General features: G+C 36.5%; 2 protein-coding genes across 6 annotated transcripts in view; both read left to right on the top strand.

Annotated features, from left to right (window-relative positions):
• The window catches only part of zgc:55461 (beta-tubulin family protein), a 178,049-nt gene that overhangs the window by 5,287 nt on the left and 155,380 nt on the right, over positions 1-17,382 (top strand). The gene's annotated exons all lie outside the window — the stretch shown is intronic.
• On the top strand, positions 3,974-13,915 carry LOC108260319 (kynurenine--oxoglutarate transaminase 1). 5 transcript variants are annotated; one of them, XR_008393730.1, is made up of 14 exons: positions 3,974-4,115; positions 4,378-4,433; positions 5,662-5,809; positions 6,051-6,200; positions 6,394-6,480; positions 6,605-6,730; positions 7,300-7,420; positions 7,663-7,739; positions 8,203-8,292; positions 10,687-10,873; positions 11,239-11,274; positions 11,519-12,181; positions 12,544-12,620; positions 12,717-12,776. XR_008393730.1 is itself a non-coding variant. In XM_017460511.3 (13 exons), the coding sequence occupies exons 2-13, from the start codon at positions 4,381-4,383 to the stop codon at positions 13,223-13,225; spliced, it is 1,278 nt and encodes a 425-aa protein (XP_017316000.1). In that variant the 5' UTR covers positions 3,974-4,115; positions 4,378-4,380; the 3' UTR covers positions 13,226-13,915. The 5 variants fall into 5 exon arrangements, 3 of the variants coding, with proteins under 3 accessions (XP_017316000.1, XP_053533164.1, XP_053533163.1); XM_017460511.3 differs by lacking the exons at positions 11,239-11,274; positions 11,519-12,181 and adding an exon at positions 13,151-13,915 and having other exon boundaries at positions 12,717-12,803; XR_006981310.2 differs by lacking the exons at positions 11,239-11,274; positions 11,519-12,181 and having other exon boundaries at positions 10,687-10,869; positions 12,717-12,803.

Below are 17,382 nucleotides of genomic sequence, written 5' to 3'. Positions count from 1 at the left end.
GTTATTGACACCCTTGCTAAGGATGGTTAAACAACTAAAAAAAATGTCACTGTGGCTGATTAATCTGACACTGAATTTATAATATGAAAGAAATTGACCTTTCACTGAAGTACATTTATTCAGTGAAATAAGAAAACCCTTATCAAAACCATAGTTGGCATCTCTGCCCTGTGTCGGCGTGCCACATGGCATCCCTGCATATAGTGTTTTGTGCAACCTTGTACATCCCTTTGCAACATAATAGCATTATGTGTTTTCCTATAGTGCATGATGAGAATACAGACCACTCCTCAATACATAATCTTTTCAGGTGCTCCGGGATCCTATGTCCTCTCTTGTGGATTCTCCTCTCCAGCATCAGTTACCTGGGTCTTTGGAGGAAAAACAGCCCCAAAACATCACAGATCCTCCACTATACATTCTGTTAATTGCCTAACCATTTGTATTGCCTAGCACTTTGCTTTGTTTGGTATGTTGTTTTTAATAAAGCCTGAAAACATTCACGTGTAACCCTCTTCATCCACCTACATATATATTAAACTTGGTTTTTAACTGTAGTATCAAAGGACCATCGAACCAGGGTTAATTTTGCTAACTAGTCATCTCTTGCCATACAATACTTCTCTTTAAGTAGTTTCGTAAATTTTCTGAGAGAAAAAAACAAAACAAAGATGCTACACATGCTTGGTTTGAGAGTGAAAGAGATACTGATATGCTTTATTATATCCATCCATCCATCCATCCATCCATCTTCTATACCACTTATCCCTTTCAGGGTCACGGGACCCTGGAGCCTATCCTAGGGAGCATCGGGCACAAGGCGGGGTACACCTTGGACAGGGTGCCAGTCTATCGCAGGGCACAATCACACACACACTCACACACCCATTTATACACTACAGACACTTTGGACATGCCAATCAGCCTACCATGTATGTCTTTAGACAGGGGGAGGAAACCGGAGTACCTGGAGGAAATCCCCACAGCACAGGAAGAACATGCAAACTCCGCACACACAGGGCCACGGTGGGAATCGAACCCCCGACCCTCTAGGTGTGAGGCGAACGTACTGACCACTAAGCGACCGTGCGCCCACTTTATTATATCATATCATTATATCAAACAAAATACTCAACATAAATTAAACACGAACAGTAGGACACTTTCGAAGCTCTGCTTCCAGCTCAAAGAAGCATTGTTTCCTCTCAGGCGAGGTTGTCTCACACTGTACCATACAGAGCATATAAATCATCATTGAGTAATCATCATTCCGTTTTCTCTCCAGCATTTCATCTATGCATGCTTACAAATAACAATTCCTGGCCCACCAGGAAAACTCCCAAACTACTTCATAGTCAACCCTTGTACACTGTTTTGATTTGATCTGCCTACAATATGCTTTATTTATTTCAGCATTTAAGCTAAGCTAAAATAAGGCTCAGTGATATTAAAATACAACCCCAATTCTGAAAAAGTTGGGACAGTATGGAAAATGCTAATAAAAACAAAAAAGAATGGCTTGTAAATGTACTTTGACTTGTATTTAAACAAGAAAAAACATATAAAGACAAGATAGTTTTTTGAAGGTAAACTTTTATTTTGAAATTGATGCATCCAACATGTTCCAAGAAAGTTGGGACAGGGGCAATTTAGGACTAATTGCGATGTGACAAGTTGAAATAAGAAGTTGATGTGAACAGGTGAGGCAATCTTAGTATATAAGGAGCTTCCAAAAAAGGCCTAGTCCACCAAGAGCAAGGATGGGTCGAGGCTCGCCAATCTGCCAACAGATGCGTCTGCGAATAATCCAACACTCTGAGAACAACATTCTCTAAAGACAAATCGGTAGGATTTTGGGCATTTCACCTTCTACAGTGCACAATATAATTAAAAGATTCAAGGAATCCGGTCAAATCTCAGTGCGTAAAGTGCAAGACCGAAAACCAATTCTGAATGCGCGTGATCCTGATCCCGATCCCTCAGTCGTCACTGTCTTAAAAACCGTCATGAGTCTGTAATGGCTATCCTGACATGGGCTCGGGAATACTTTGGTAAACCTTTCTCAGTCAACACCATTCACCGCTACATCCACAGATGCAAGTTAAGGCTTTACTGTGCAAAGCAAAAGCCATACATCAACACTGTCCAGAAGTGCCATCGACTTCTCTGGGCTCGGTCTCATCTGAGATGGACAGTAGCACAGTGGAATTGTATTTTTGTCGTCCAACGAGTCAATATTTCAAATAGTTTTTGGACAAAACAGCCATCGTGTTCTCCGGGCCAAAGAGGAAAAGGACTATCCAAGCTGTTATCAGCGTCAGGTCCAAAAGCCAGTGTCTGTCATGGTATGGGGGTGTGTCAGTGTCCATGACATGGATAACTTGCACATCTGTGAGGGCATCATTAATGCAGAAAGATATGTACACATTTTGGAACAGCATATGCTGACATCCAGAGCAGAACAATGCCAAACCACATTCTGCCCGGATTACAAGCGCATGGTTGTAGAGTTTATTTGGCTAATTTGTACTCTGGGCCCCAAGCCCCCACCCCCCAATTATCTTATCTTATTGCCATGTGTAAAAACAGTCATTATCAATAAGCATAAAAATGATTGCATATTCAATAAGGAATTTAATTGCATATTAAATAAAGAACTAACTTTGAACAGTTTAAATTAACTGAAATTATGAATTTATAACTATGTTAACTACATACAAATAACTAGGTATATACATTAGCAACTTACAAATCCTTTCTACACACATAACACATGAGCTTTTACACACTGACACCATTTAAATTATTAAACTAAAATTCAATACATTTAAACAACAATAAATCGTTTTCTAAAGCTCACCTTCTGCCTCAAATAACTCCAGCTCCTTCTCCTTCTGTCTCAGATCTTCTTCAGTCAAGGCATGAGTGATTATTCCTGACACAGAAGGGATTGTTTATAGGTCACGGAATAGCTTGTAAAAGGACAATGAACTTTATTATTATTATTATTATTATTATTATTATTATTATTATTATTATTATTATTATTATTATTCACTGAGTGAATAATATGTTTCACACACCCATCAGCTCCAGAAAGAAATGTGGAAATTAGCTACAACAGTGAAAGGATCATTGAATCAGTGAGTTGAACTCGAGAATCAAATTGGTGCTATTTGTGAATGAATCATTCAGACAGGTTTATCAACTATATTCTCCAATTTGTTGAAATGAACCGAATCAGACAAAGGATTCACTCACGAATCGGACATCATTACAACAGTTCTCTCATAAACTCACCCGGGAATCTGTGAGCTGTTGCACGGCTTCGGAAAGCTTGAATATATACAACACTGGACTTATCGCTCGGTTATTTTCTGTCCTTTTTGAACCTCAATGCACCATTACTATTGCTCGATTGTATGGAAAACCGTACATTCATGGAAATATTGTGTTCCAACTTCCATCCAAGTATAAACATTGGGGTAGGGGGGGGGGTGTGTGAGAGGATAACTGATAGAATTTCTATTTTATGTTAATTATAACAGCTTTATATGTACTAGCTTCAGAATCATAGCACAAAACAGGGAACATAAATCACTTAAAACAACAACAACAAAAAACGCTGGGTGACTAGCTGTTTTCCCCGTCTTGCTCTTTTTCAAGTTTTTCTTTCCTTTTTTGGTATCCCGATTCTGAATAATCCACGAGTGTCTTAAGGGGACAAACATACACCTGGCACAGTCTGAGGGCACTCATTATAGCATGCTTCTTAATAGATTATTGTCAAAAGAATCCACCCCCACCCTCGTTACAGTGCCCCTGAGTGTAAGCAAAGATGCACTGTATGTCTTCCCCTGAAGGTATAATTTACATACTGGAATGTTTAGAACAGTGGTGTTAAATGAGGCTTTTCTTTGGAAAACACCAGTCATTCACGTGACCTGAAAAACACTGTAAGGTACATAAATATCAGATCCACTCAGTACACTGTAGTGATATGCAGAGGTGTGATCAGTCCTGTCTATGGAGCTGCCTTTTACTTGTCCTGTTAATGTATATTTTTTTATCTTTTCACTTTCAGTTACAGTCTCTGAAGAATTTCAGCTGTTTTGGTAAGCATACTTAAAAAATAAAAAAAAAAAACTTTGAAGGAAGGTTTTGGTCAGGCTTAACCTGAAGATTTGATTACAATTGCATGGTTTATATATGTACGCATATCAATCTGTTTATTTAGATTCATTAGTTTAGATAATTATTTGTAGCCAATTTACATGCTTAAACTTAAAACATGCTGTGTGATTCTAATGACTGCAGCTACAAAACTTGTGTTTGCTGTTTTACATACTATATCCTGACACATGTTCATATTTTTAGACCATGTCCCGCAAGTTCCATACACAGAGGACCGAGGCAATCGACAATCATGTGTGGTAAAAATTTATTCGCCTTTTTTCAATACAATTTCAACAGTAACCACAGTACAGTTAAGTGCACTCCCTGCTCCCTGCTTAAATGAATCATTTTATTGGTTTTATGACTTGCTGTTTTAAGGTTGTAAAGCATTTTGTTTTTACGTTTCTTAATAAATAAAATGTACTTACTTATATCCAAATTCGTTCATTCATTCATTCATTCATTCATTCATTCATGTCAAAGCAGTAACTGCTTTATCCTAGGTCAGGGTCATACAGGATCTGGAACTTTTTGCGGGAAAACTGGGGGCAGGGTGGGAAAATTAACCCAAGATAGGACATCATTTAGCAGTCTACCTACCTCTGTATGTTTTTGGGCAAAACAGATAAAAACTCCTCAAAGACAGAGTGAACCAGGGGCCCTGCAGTTGGTGAAGTGGCAACACTATCCACTATGACTCTCTGCCACTCCTTATATCCAAATTTGGAACAAAATTTTCAAAAGATGGCAAAGAAAATGCAAATGTGTATGTGTGAGTGCGTCTGTTTTTAAAGTTGTTATGCAAATCTTTTGGAAAGGGTGCACTAAAATGTCAACCAAGCATACAGTCACAGGGCTACAGCCAAAAACTCCTTATTACTAGAATCAATAGTAAATAGTAGGCTATGTTGATATGTGGTGGTATAACCTATTTAGCAACTGTTGGCAACTAAACAGCTTTATGCATTTAACAACCTCAATTAAGCTCTCCTGTTTACCATGACAACTGATATTCATATGTGGCCAAAACCAGTATATCGTACATGGCATAAGATTTGAACACATCATATAGTAATGAAAACTTGAAAACTCTCCAAGGAAAAGTAGCTAAGTCAACATCTGTAAAAATGCTCTTTTTTTAAACCATTCTCACATGTTCACTTCATGGCAATTTTTATGGGACATTTAGATTACTTTTTCTTGGTTTTTTTGGTGTGTTTTTTTTTGGCATTTTCATAGGTTCTATCCTTTTCACATGCACAAATATATATATATATATATATATATATATATATATATATATATATATATATATATATATATATAATAAAATGAAAACAGATGGACAAAAATTCCAAATAATACTTGCAAATTATTTAATGCACAGAACTCTTTTGTCAGTGGCTAGGTACAGTATAGGTGTATAGTATGTTTTCAGGTTTTCAGTATTTTTCCCACTTGTAACTGCTCATGTTTGGCTGCTAGGGTGGAATTTACCCAACTAGCTGCTGAGTATGAAGTAGTGAACCTGAGCCATGGATTCCCTGACTTTCCTCCTCCCAGTTTTGCCAAGGAGGCTCTTTGCACTGCTGTCTGTGGGGGCACTAGTATGCACCAATACACACGCATCCTTGTAAGACAAATGTTTTCTTTCTTATTCATTGAACAAGGTATTAATGCAAGTTAGTTATTGGATTTGTTCGCTTGCATTTAAAGCATTGTCTAAAATAAACCTGCAGGCTGTAGTGCTTTCTTTAGTCTTTTATTGCCATTTATATGAAAACTAAGCACAGAGATGGTCGTTTTTTATTAGATTAACCAGGCTTAATCACCTTCCAGAGGTTTCGTAAGTAAATGTGTAATGTGACCTACAGGGCCATCCACCACTTGTAAAGATCCTTGCCAAATTTTTTGGGAGGATTTTGGGCCTGGAAATTGATCCAATGCAGGACATACTGATTACTGTAGGAGCCTATGAAGCCCTTTTTTGTGCAATTCAGGCTCTGATTTCTGAAGGTGATGAAGTAAGTTCAGTAAAGCAATATTTATCAATCTTAGGCTTTAATTTAATAATTAATTATTTAATACAAAAAAATCTTTCTGATTTCATATTAAATTGAACAGATTTGAGGATCATTATTAACAGTATGACCTGGCAGCCTCATGTAATTATCTTTCACTACTCTCTGTATCTCTCATGTGTGATTTCTTTTACAGGTAATTATCATAGAACCTTTCCATGACCGTTATAAATCCATGACTGTAATGGCAGGAGGAAAACCTGTCTACATGCCCCTCAAACCTGTGAGTGTTTACTTTGAAAAGCTGTAGTTAAATGTTGTTTGGTGAGAACGGACTTTACTTTATTCATCGGTTAATTTTTTTTTTTACTTATAAAAACATTGGGAGGCTTGTCTGTATCTTACAGGCAAAGGTTACTTGTCCAACTTTGTCCAGTGCTGATTGGGTGTTGTGTCCTGAAGAGCTGGCCAGTAAATTTACCTCTCATACAAAAGCTATCATCATTAACAGTCCCAGTAATCCATTAGGCAAGGTGAGTCCTGCCTATTTACTTCCAGAGCAGGAATGGTCAGATTGATACTTTCAAACCTTGTGGTCTGTTTCAAACACACACACACACACACACACACACACACACACACACACACACACACACACACACACACACACACACACACACACACACACACACACAGTATTCCGTGTGTGACAGTGACAGTATTTTACACCCCCCAATAATAATGATTGACATAAAATTTGACACAAGGCAGAAGTGTCACATAAGTATAATTAAAAACTAAATTAAAAAAGTTCCTGGAAGTAAAAGCAGATGTTTTCTTTTTTGTTTAATTATTATTTATGAGTTCATTTTTTAGTATATTGATTCAACACACAAAGTTCAGTTATTTATGGTCCAATTGTTACAGTCCAAAGAAACCCATTTAGGAAGGCTGCATTATTCTAACTACTGAAGATAAAAGAAAAATATCATAAATAATCACAAACCAATGAGTCAAATGAAGATGAAACCATTATGTAAACAGTAGTACAGATATTTTAATTAGCTGATTTTCATTAGTGATCTACACTTTTATTTTACAGGTATTTCAGAGGGAAGAGTTGCAGATGATAGCTGACCTGTGTATAAAGCATAATGTTATTTGCATCAGTGATGAGGTGTATGAGTGGCTTACATATGATGGAGCACAACATATAAAAATAGGTAACACAAGTTTCCTGTGGATTTAGAGGCATTAGACATAATGCTCTTTAAAGCATAAAGCCTACATAAACCTCCTTATATTTGGAAAGGTTACAGTATTTCAGCATATGTAACCCATTCTTCAGTTGTTCTTTACAATACATTTATAGCATGTGAAACATGATGCAGTAATAAAGAGTTGCTCAAATCTCTTTAACTTGTGAGGACTGATCTGTTTGGATTGGACTGTTTTTCCACTGCAGCAAGTTTTCCAGGTATGTGGGAGCACACTGTCACTATCGGGAGCGCAGGCAAGTGCTTTAGTGCAACGGGATGGAAGGTAAAATGTGGGAACAGTATGATAAATTGTCACTTTTTTGGTATGCTGCTTGCTTGTATCTTGTATCTTGGATACAATATACCTATGAAATACTAACTTTACATTTTTAAACAGAATTATATTAAATTACATTAGTGCTAGTAATATATTACATGGAAGATATAGAATTTTAAATGTACTTGTCATGAAGATCCATCTTTTTCTTCAGTAGCATATCAAATCTGGGTTTGATCATTTTAAATTAGTGTATAGCAAAATCCTTTCATTTCAGCACAATGTGTGGTAAGTTAAACTGTTCATTTACTGGTATACCATTACATGGGTATATAATCAATATAGCATATAGAGTGTGGTTCAACTTTCTAGTACAAATTTTAAAGTAATTCTGATTAGCACTGTTAGATCAGCATAAATTGCTTAATCATAGTGACCCAGTTTCCTAATCCTTTCTACTCATGTTCAGTTGGGCTGGGCAATTGGACCAGGACATATCCTTAAACACCTGCAAAGCATTCATCAGAACTCTGTATACCACTGCCCCACTCCTACTCAGGTAAATGTATGGTCTGTCTCTTCTGCAATAATCTAATGTTTATATATATGGCAGATATTCTTATTCTTCAAATGGGCACAGTAATATGACTAAAAAAAGAACAAGAAGATTAGACCAAATATTATAAGATGTCAATACTGTCAACTCCAGAATTATTGTCATTCTTCATGAGAATATTCCTAAATTATTGTATAAAATCAACATTACACACATTCATTCACATCTTCCACTCATTCTCTTGATCTAAAGCTAACTACAAAAATTATTTCACATGGACCACTTTATGATATTTTCGCTCAATTGCTTACTGTATATAACCAAGCCCACAATTATTAGGGATAAACCAAGATTAAAACTACAAGGCAAGGTAAATACAGCACTGACAGGAATGAGACCCAAGGTAAAGAGCGAACAGATTACAATACAGTACAGTACAATGCAACACAATACTAGAAATACTGGGATCTAGAAAGAAACTCAAGTGCATGGTAAGGTCCAAGGCTGCTCAAAGACTAAGTGAACGTCCCTGATGACGTCAGATTTTGGGTCTTTGTACTCAGGTTCAGGAATAAGATAGGGTATTGGCTGTAGTGTTCTTTGATCTAAGACTATATGAAATGGTAACTGTAGAATGCGTTATGTACGTGGAAACAAGGACTCATCTCGTGAGACAGCTAACTTTTAATGGAGCTTCCAATATTCTTTCAATTTTCTGCTCATGCTTTTCAGTGCTTCTATTCTTGTGAACATAAAAAGTTCAGCTCAGCTTAGCTCTTGCTTTCTCATTCATGGCATTCTCGTGGGAGGACAAAGAAAGCACACATAAGTAAACTTGCTGTGATCACACACAGGTGAGAATCATCACACATTACCTCCTGGTTCAACCTGCCTCCTCTCCGTCCCCGCTGCCACAGTAACACTGACATGTGTAATAAACATGGTCCACCTGGCTTGGCAAACAGTGAGACAAACAAAGATCTCAGACCAGTACGCTGATAAATAAAATGTTCTCCCCCGAAAAAATATTCTATGCTTGTAAAACTGGTAGAATCTCTAATATAGACAAACAGACATCTGAGACGACTAGGTCATTTGCTTTACTAAGTATTCATTCACCAAGACTGGACCTTATGGGCTTTTGGTGAGTAGAGACACGACCCTGTCTAAAACCACCCTTGACTCTGTTAACTCCAAGAGGTGTTAAGTGCTTCTTGGCAATCGCCAGAGGCTTCGGGGCAACTCCTGCTGAGTTCTTGGACTGCCTAATGAGTTGACATGGGTGCTGTTCTTCTATCAGATTGTTCAGATAGGGTGAAATTCTGGACACAGGTTAACAATTGTTCACAAATTGAACATTTTGGTCATGCACACCATCGAAATGGGGTCAAAATACTAGGAAATAACCTGATATCCTCTGTAAAAAGGGTCTGATTTAAGGCTGGATTGGGGTGTGTATTATGGCCAGCGGTCCAGGGGCTCTTGTGAAGAGTAATGTCATTGTGAATTCAGAAGGCTGTGAAAGTGACACTTTCATTGAGATAATGTCCCCAAAATATTCATCTACTTTGACACAAAATCAGTGTTTAGCAATTGCCTTTTCAGTCTTAGAATTTGAACACTACTGGAAACTTGTGGTCAGGATTAAAAAGGGCAGTGCATGTGCACAAAACATAGGAATCGAAAGTGTTCTCTAACATTGTTCATCATTATTGGAAGACACTTAGTGCTGTTTTTCTTTCCATGGGAGGCTTCCCAAAATATTAAGCATGGAGATGTTGTAACAAACTACAAATCCCAGCAGTTTTAAACTACCGTTGGTTGCTAGTTTAATGTGAAAACTTTCTATTAGATCATTGACACTGATTATATTTATGCTCACCTCCTTTCTCTCTATCAGTCTTGTGTTGTGAAGTTATTTAAATAAAAAAACTTTGCTACAGATGCAGATCATTTTAAAGACAATGTTCTGCAGAAGTTTTCTCCAACATTGTCATTACAAGAGGCAGCTCAGTGCTGGAGATGCACACAATTTAAATGATATTTTTTGTTCTATCGAGAAACTTGCACTAGTTTTGAAAAAACATTTGCTTGGAAAAATATATTGTTAAAATAATACATTGTCCCCATGTGTTTAAGCTTGATTAATTTTTGTTTATTTTTGTACAGGGTACCAATAATTCTGGAGTTGGATATATATGCATTAAATCAAATAATTATAACATGATTATACAAAATAGTACAATCCAACAAATGGCAAAAATTAAGTGGTACAAGGAAACCTAGTGTATTTCAGCAATTTTATTATTTCTTCTTCTTTAACGAATGCCACATATTAGATTCTCACATTGCAGTATACTGTGTGAGTACATGATTATTAACTATTTGTTTATGTAGGAGGCTCTGGCAGTGTGTTTCCAGAGAGAATACAACATGTTTGGCACAGAAGAAAGCTACTTTAGACAGTTACCAAAGCAGCTCCAAACCAAATGCGAAAGGCTAGCCAACTGTATGAGTAGTGTGGGGCTGCAGCCCATCATGCCTGAGGGTGGCTACTTTATGATGATGGACATCTCCAACGTGAGTGAGTATTATATCGAATTGTTTGTCAGTAGAAGTAGTAATAATGCTAGTAGAAAAGACATGTCTAGACATAATCCTGAACATGTTCAAGATTATAATACAAGATTTGAGCACAGTTCCAAGAACTGGCTATTCTGGTACACTTTTCTAATAGCTAAAGCTATTAGAATGACACATGGTCAGTCGGACAGTAGTACATGCAGATACAGTCATGTGAAAAAATAAGTACATCCCATGGAAATTGTTGGCTTTTTTGCCATATTTGGACAAGCAAACATTTTATCATCTTTGAAACAGTGCTTATTAATGAAGTCGATATACTTGAACAAAACCAAAAATTTGCTTTTTCAATCTTTTATTCAACAGAAATATCAATAGATGTGATATTCTTCTGTGGAAAAAGTAAGTATACCCTTGGCCTCAGAAGCTAATATTGCCCCCTAATAACTACTTTCACGTAATTGTCCACCAGGCTTCCTGGAAACTTTGATCACTCTAATGCAATATTATTTCAGTTTCAAGATGTTTGAGAGTTTTCTTGCATGTACTGCCTGTTTAAAATCCCCCCCAACATTTCAATGGGATTCAAATCTGGGCTTTGACTAGGCCCTTCCATAATCCTCTATTCCTTTTTTTTTTTTTTTAGCCATTCCTTGGTGGATTTGCTAGTGTGCTTAGGATCATCATCCTGCTGAAATGTCAACTTCAACTTTTGGACAGATGGCCTCACATTATCTTCAAGCACTCTTTGATATGATGCAGAATTCATAGTTCAATCAATGAATGCAAGGCTTTTTTCTTTGCACACCTCCCATGCAGGTCAAATTTGTCTAATCTCTTTCTGATTGTAGAAGCATGCACTTTGACACCAACAGTTGCAAGACTTACTAGTAGATCCTGTGATGAAATTTTGGGGTTCTTGGAGACTTTTTGCATCAGACTCTCTGCTCTTTGCTGGGACGGCCAGTCCTAGACAAATTTGCAGCCATTTAAAATCTGCACCATTTGCAGATGATTTTCCTTACAGTGGAATGATGTATTTCAAATAAATTTTTTTTTTTTTTTTTGTTGATCTTTTTAAATCCCTTGCCTAGGGTCTTCCTAAGCATCCACAACATTTTTTCTGAAGGCCTTATAGAACTCTTTAGTTCTTGGCATGATGACACCACACACCTGAATATCAAAGGGAACACCAGAACAAGATATGAGAGGGGTATAAATAAGACCAGTTCCAACTGCACTCCCTAAGCAGGCTCTAATCACTGGCACCCAATCTTGAACACCCAATTCTAATTTTATGGATTTGAAGGTATGATAAATGTAGGGGTGTACTTACTTTTTCCATGTACTGATCTGTTTTTTGTTCACTTAAATTGTGAAAATTACTACAAAATGTCAATTTTATGTGTCAGTTGACAGAGTGTATCACCTTTATTAATAGGCACTGTTTCAGAGAGGATCAAATGTTTGCTTGTCCAAATATGTAAAAAACAAAACAAAACAAAACAAAACAAAAAGCAACAATTTCTATGGGGTGTACTAATTTTTTTCACATGACTGTACATGCATTTGTAAGCATACCCATGCCAGCTTTCAGTGGAGTCTCAGGCTTGTTAAATCCAAAACTAGTCCATTCCTGGATATAATTTATTTAATGTATCTGTCCTGTAGAGGTTGACCTAAATGACCCAAATACTAAGGATGAACTCTATGACAGCAGATTTGTGAAGTGGCTTATTAAAGAGAAGGTAAAAATAAATTTATTTAACTAAACCACATTTTCAGAGGGACACTTGTAACATTCAACTGCAACATTAAGAGGATGTTTTATGTGTTCCTTTTAGGGTTTGGGCACTATCCCTGTATCTGCATTTTTCAGCTTGGAGCAAAGAGCACACTTCCAGAATTACATTAGAGTCTGCTTTGTCAGGGTGATGAAATTAATGCATGTTTCAGATCAAACAAATAATCAGTACCCCAGCCCTTATGTGGTCTATTTAAAGTAAAATGTTAATAATTTGATTTAATAATTGAAAAATGTAAATAAGAAATTTTAATATTTTTTTTATGTAATTATGATGCATATGTTCTGATTATGCTATCTCTGAGGAATAGTATACTAGAGTTAATGGCAGTGCCTTCATTTAGTAGATCTGTTGTTTTAGATTACTACTGCATCATTATTAAATAAATAAAAAATCACAATGCATATTAAATCCAGTGATATGGTTAATAAAGCTTAAATGTTCATAACATTCCCTTTCTTTGTTCTGAACAGGATGATTCAACCCTGGATGCAGTAGAAGACATTCTGAAACAGTGGAGTGATTATATCAAAATGGGATCAAACTAATTCTGTTCAAAAATCTTTTTTGCATAGTATGTCTGAGTCAGCTCACATTAACCACTATAGAAGAATCTAAGCTTTTAAATGAAATACCTCAGGGAGATGGGAAATTCAGCAGTCCCACTGTGTTTTATCCATACTTATACAATTTAGTGTAAACAATTTCACCCCCCCCCCCCCCATTTTTTCTGGATGAAAAAGGAAAACGTTATCTCTATTTTACAGTTAATCTACAACAAATGCTGCTGCAAAAGAGCCATTCAAAACGTAAGGCATAAACAACAGAAAAAAACTGTCTTATAATCAAAAGCAACAAGACAAATTATTGTCATCACACTTCCTCTGCTAGTGTTTGATATCCAGCCATGTTATAACAGATATATTAGAAAGAATGGGGGGACAGATTATTTTAGAAAGAATTACTGAACTGATTTTTTCCCTAATTATTATCAAACATTTCCCACCTTACACCCAGTGTTCCTAGGATAGTCTCTAGATTAATTGCTTACTGAAGATGGACAAATGAATTTGCATTCTTTTGCATCCACACTATTCAACTAATCAAAATAACATAGAATAAAACATTTCTTTTTCCTATCAGTTAATAGGAAAGCATGTGTAATTTATTGAAGGAGCTCCACTGAATGTATGAATTAATGCAGAACCTAAAATAAAAGCACTTTTACATTTGCGTGACATTGAATATGACACATCTGTGTAAGATGAACAGTAAATAAGCAGGTTTGAATGAATTCTTTCTTTTGACCTGGAAATAAAAAAAATGCACTTGAAGGAATCGAGAAATGAGGAGACAGATGGCTTACAGATTATGGATACACAGGTGCTTCCTATATAGTAGTATTATTTGTTGTAGTATGTAACATCCAGTTGAGGCCAAACATTTACATACACCTAGGCTAAAGACATTCAAACTCAATTTTTTCACACCTCTACACCTTTCGTGTTACCATACATTTCCTGTGTTAAGTCATTTGGGGCATCTACTTTATTTGCATAAGAGGTCATTTCAAAATAATAGCTAAGCGTCATTGCATTGTGCCTTGTGGCATTGCCTTTTAATTGCTTAACTTGAATCAGACTCTTGTGGAGACTTGGTTCTAAATGCAGTTACAGGTGCACTCCCTTTTAACTCCTAATTATGACACCTGGCCAACCCGAAGGTTCTAAAAGCTTCTACTGTTTAAAGAGACAGTCAACTTTGTGTATGTAAATTTCTGACCCACTGGAATTCTGATGTAGTGAATTAAAGCTGAAATAAATGTGTATTTAATAAAGTAGGGGCCCTAATTGACTTGTATGGTATGGTAACATGAAATCTTTAGATATTTAGCCTTGATGTATGTAAACTCATCTGTACATCTATGTGTAATGTGTGTACATATACAATGCTGTGAAAAAGTATTTGTCCCCATCCTTATTTCTTATGTTTTTGAGTATATCTCATACTAAATTGTTTCAGAAATTTAAAAAAAAAAAATCTAAGATAAAACAAAGGCAACCTGAGTAAACGCAAATTTATTTTGCGTGTGTGTGTGCTGAACCAGACTGAGAGATTAAAGGCTCAGGAAAACTTTTCATGTGTTTTGAGTTAATTTTTGAGCTCTTCTCAGGTCGAAATTTCTGTATTATAAATTCTTTATTCTAATATTTTGAGATGGATTTTTTATTTTAATGAGCTGCAAGCTGTAATCAAGATTAAAACATAAAAAAGGCTTGAAATATTTCACTTTATGTGTAATGAATCTAGAATATATGAAAGTTCCACTTTTTGAATAATAAAAAAAAACTTTTCCACAATATTCTAATTTTTTTTTAGATGCACCTCTACATACATACACCTGTGAAAGTATTGGAACAGTAAGGCCAATTCTTTTGTTTTTGCTATACACCGAAAACATTTGTGTTTGAGTTGGGTTCGATATCAATAGATGAATATGAGATGATAGATTAGAATTTCAGCTTTCATTTCCTGATATTTACATCTAGCTGTATTACAACATGGCACCTTTTGTTTGATCCCACCCATTTTTCAAGTGATCAAATATATTGGATAATGTGACTAACTGGTGTTTCTTGTCCCCCCTCCCATTGATAAACAATTAATAGATCTGAATGTCTACTCTTGGTTTGAGCGCTGAGATTTACCTGTGAAGACTGCAGTTGTTGTTAAAAATGATAAACCAACATGAAGACCAGAGAGCTGCCTATGGGAGAAAAGCAAGCCATTTTGAAGCTGAGAAAAAAGGGAGGTCATTGTACAAGCATTGGGCATAGCCAACACAACAATTTGGAATGTCCTGCGAAAAAAAAGAAACTACTGGTGTACTAACAACCAGACATGGAACAGGTCGGCCAAGACAAACAACAACAGTTGATGAAAAACTTAAAATCAACAGTGACAGTGACATCATTAAAAACCTCCAATGGGCAGGGGTGAAGGTCTCACAATCTAGTGTTTGAAGAAGACTTCGAGATCCAAAATATAGAGGCCATACTACAAGATGCAAACCATTCATCTGCAGTAAGAATCTGAAGGCCAGGTTTGAATCAGCAAAAAAATACAGTGATGAGCCACAAAAGTTCTGAACCAAGATTACCCTCTAGCAAAGTGATGGAAAGTGTGGAGAAAGAAAGGATCTGCTCACGATCCAAAACATACAAGCTCATCGGTCAAGCACAGTTGAAGTAGTGTCATGGCTTAACATTGAGCGACTAATTCTGGAATGGGCTCACTAATCTTTATTGATGATGTAACTCATGATGGTAGCAGCAGAATGAATTCAGAAGTCTACAGAAATATACTGTCTACCAATTTACAAAGAAAACCATCCAACCTAATTGGGAAGAACTTCATTATGCAGCAAGACAATGACCTGAAACACACTGCCAACACAACAAAGTCTTTCATGAAATAAAAAAGTAGAAAGTTTTAGACTGACCTTGTCAGACACCAGACCTTTACCCAAATGAGCATGCATTTCACCTCCTGAAGTGGAGACTGAAGGGAGAAAACCCCCAAAACAAACAATTGAAAGAAGCTATGTTACAAGCCTGGAAAACATCTGACTCTGACTTGATGCAGTTATTGCAAGCAAGGGACATGGAACCAAATATTGTGTTATTTATTGCAGGCTGAAACATCTTGTTGAAAAGAGAGATTAGATGAGAATGTCCAGACTGGTTTGAGCTTACAGGAAGTCTGTAGTAAATCAAATTAGCACTTATTAAAATCTTGGTGAGCAGCAAAGCATCTTGAGGTGGATCGGCTAAAGCAGCAGACAACTGTAAAACAACAGTTGAAGACTGGAAAAAGACCAGGTGATTTTCCCCCTCAATCTTCAACTGTCCAGTTTTGGTAAGCCTGTACCCATGATAGCCTCAGATTCTTTTCTTGACTGACAGGAATGGAACCCAACATGGTCTTCTGCTGTTGTAGCCCATCCACCTCAAGGTTTTCCTCTGATCTTATCAACAAGGCATTTCCACCCACAAAATTGTCGTTCACTCAATGTTTTTTTGTTTTTGCACCATTCAGTGTAAACTGTAGAGACTGTTGTGAGAAAATCCCATGAGATCAGCAATTTCTGAAATACTCCAGCTCATCTAGCATCATCAACCATGCCATGGTCAAAGTCACAGAGATCATAATTTCCCCCATTCTGATATTTGATGTGAATTTGATGTTCTTGACCTGTATCTGCATGATTTTGTGCATTGTGCTGTTGCTACATGATTGGCCGACTAGATAACTGCATGAATGAGAAGGTGTATGACTGTTACTATTAAAGTGGGTGGTGAGTGTAGATGTAAATATCAGGAAATTAAAACTGAAATTCTGATCTATATATTATTTATACAGTATCTCACAAAAGTGAGTACACCCCTCACATTTTTGTAAATATTTGATTATATCTTTTAATGTGACAACACTGAAGAAACTTTGCTACAATGTAAACACTTTGCTACAATGTAAAGTAGTGAGTGTACAGCTTGTGTAACAGTGTAAACACCTGCTCCCCATTCACACCTGAGACCTGAGACAAGTCACATGACACCAGGGAGGGAAAATTGGGCCCAATTTGGACATTTTCACTTAGGGGTGTACTCACTTTTGTTGCCAGCGGTTTAGACATTAATGGCTG

This window comes from Ictalurus punctatus, chromosome 28, assembly GCF_001660625.3.
Source record: "Ictalurus punctatus breed USDA103 chromosome 28, Coco_2.0, whole genome shotgun sequence".
Taxonomy (NCBI): domain Eukaryota; kingdom Metazoa; phylum Chordata; class Actinopteri; order Siluriformes; family Ictaluridae; genus Ictalurus; species Ictalurus punctatus.
The sequence above is the reverse complement of the archived record's forward strand: the minus strand, read 5'-3'. Positions and strand labels throughout refer to the sequence as shown.

Bases quoted from the DNA above. Each gene is read 5' to 3' on its own strand.
- LOC108260319 (XM_017460511.3), top strand. From the start codon at position 4,381: ATGTCCCGCAAGTTCCATACACAGAGGACCGAGGCAATCGACAATCAT. The intron at 6,201-6,393 runs GTAAGTTCAGTA...TTTCTTTTACAG, and splicing joins TGATTTCTGAAGGTGATGAA to GTAATTATCATAGAACCTTT. The intron at 6,731-7,299 runs GTGAGTCCTGCC...TTTATTTTACAG, and splicing joins CCAGTAATCCATTAGGCAAG to GTATTTCAGAGGGAAGAGTT.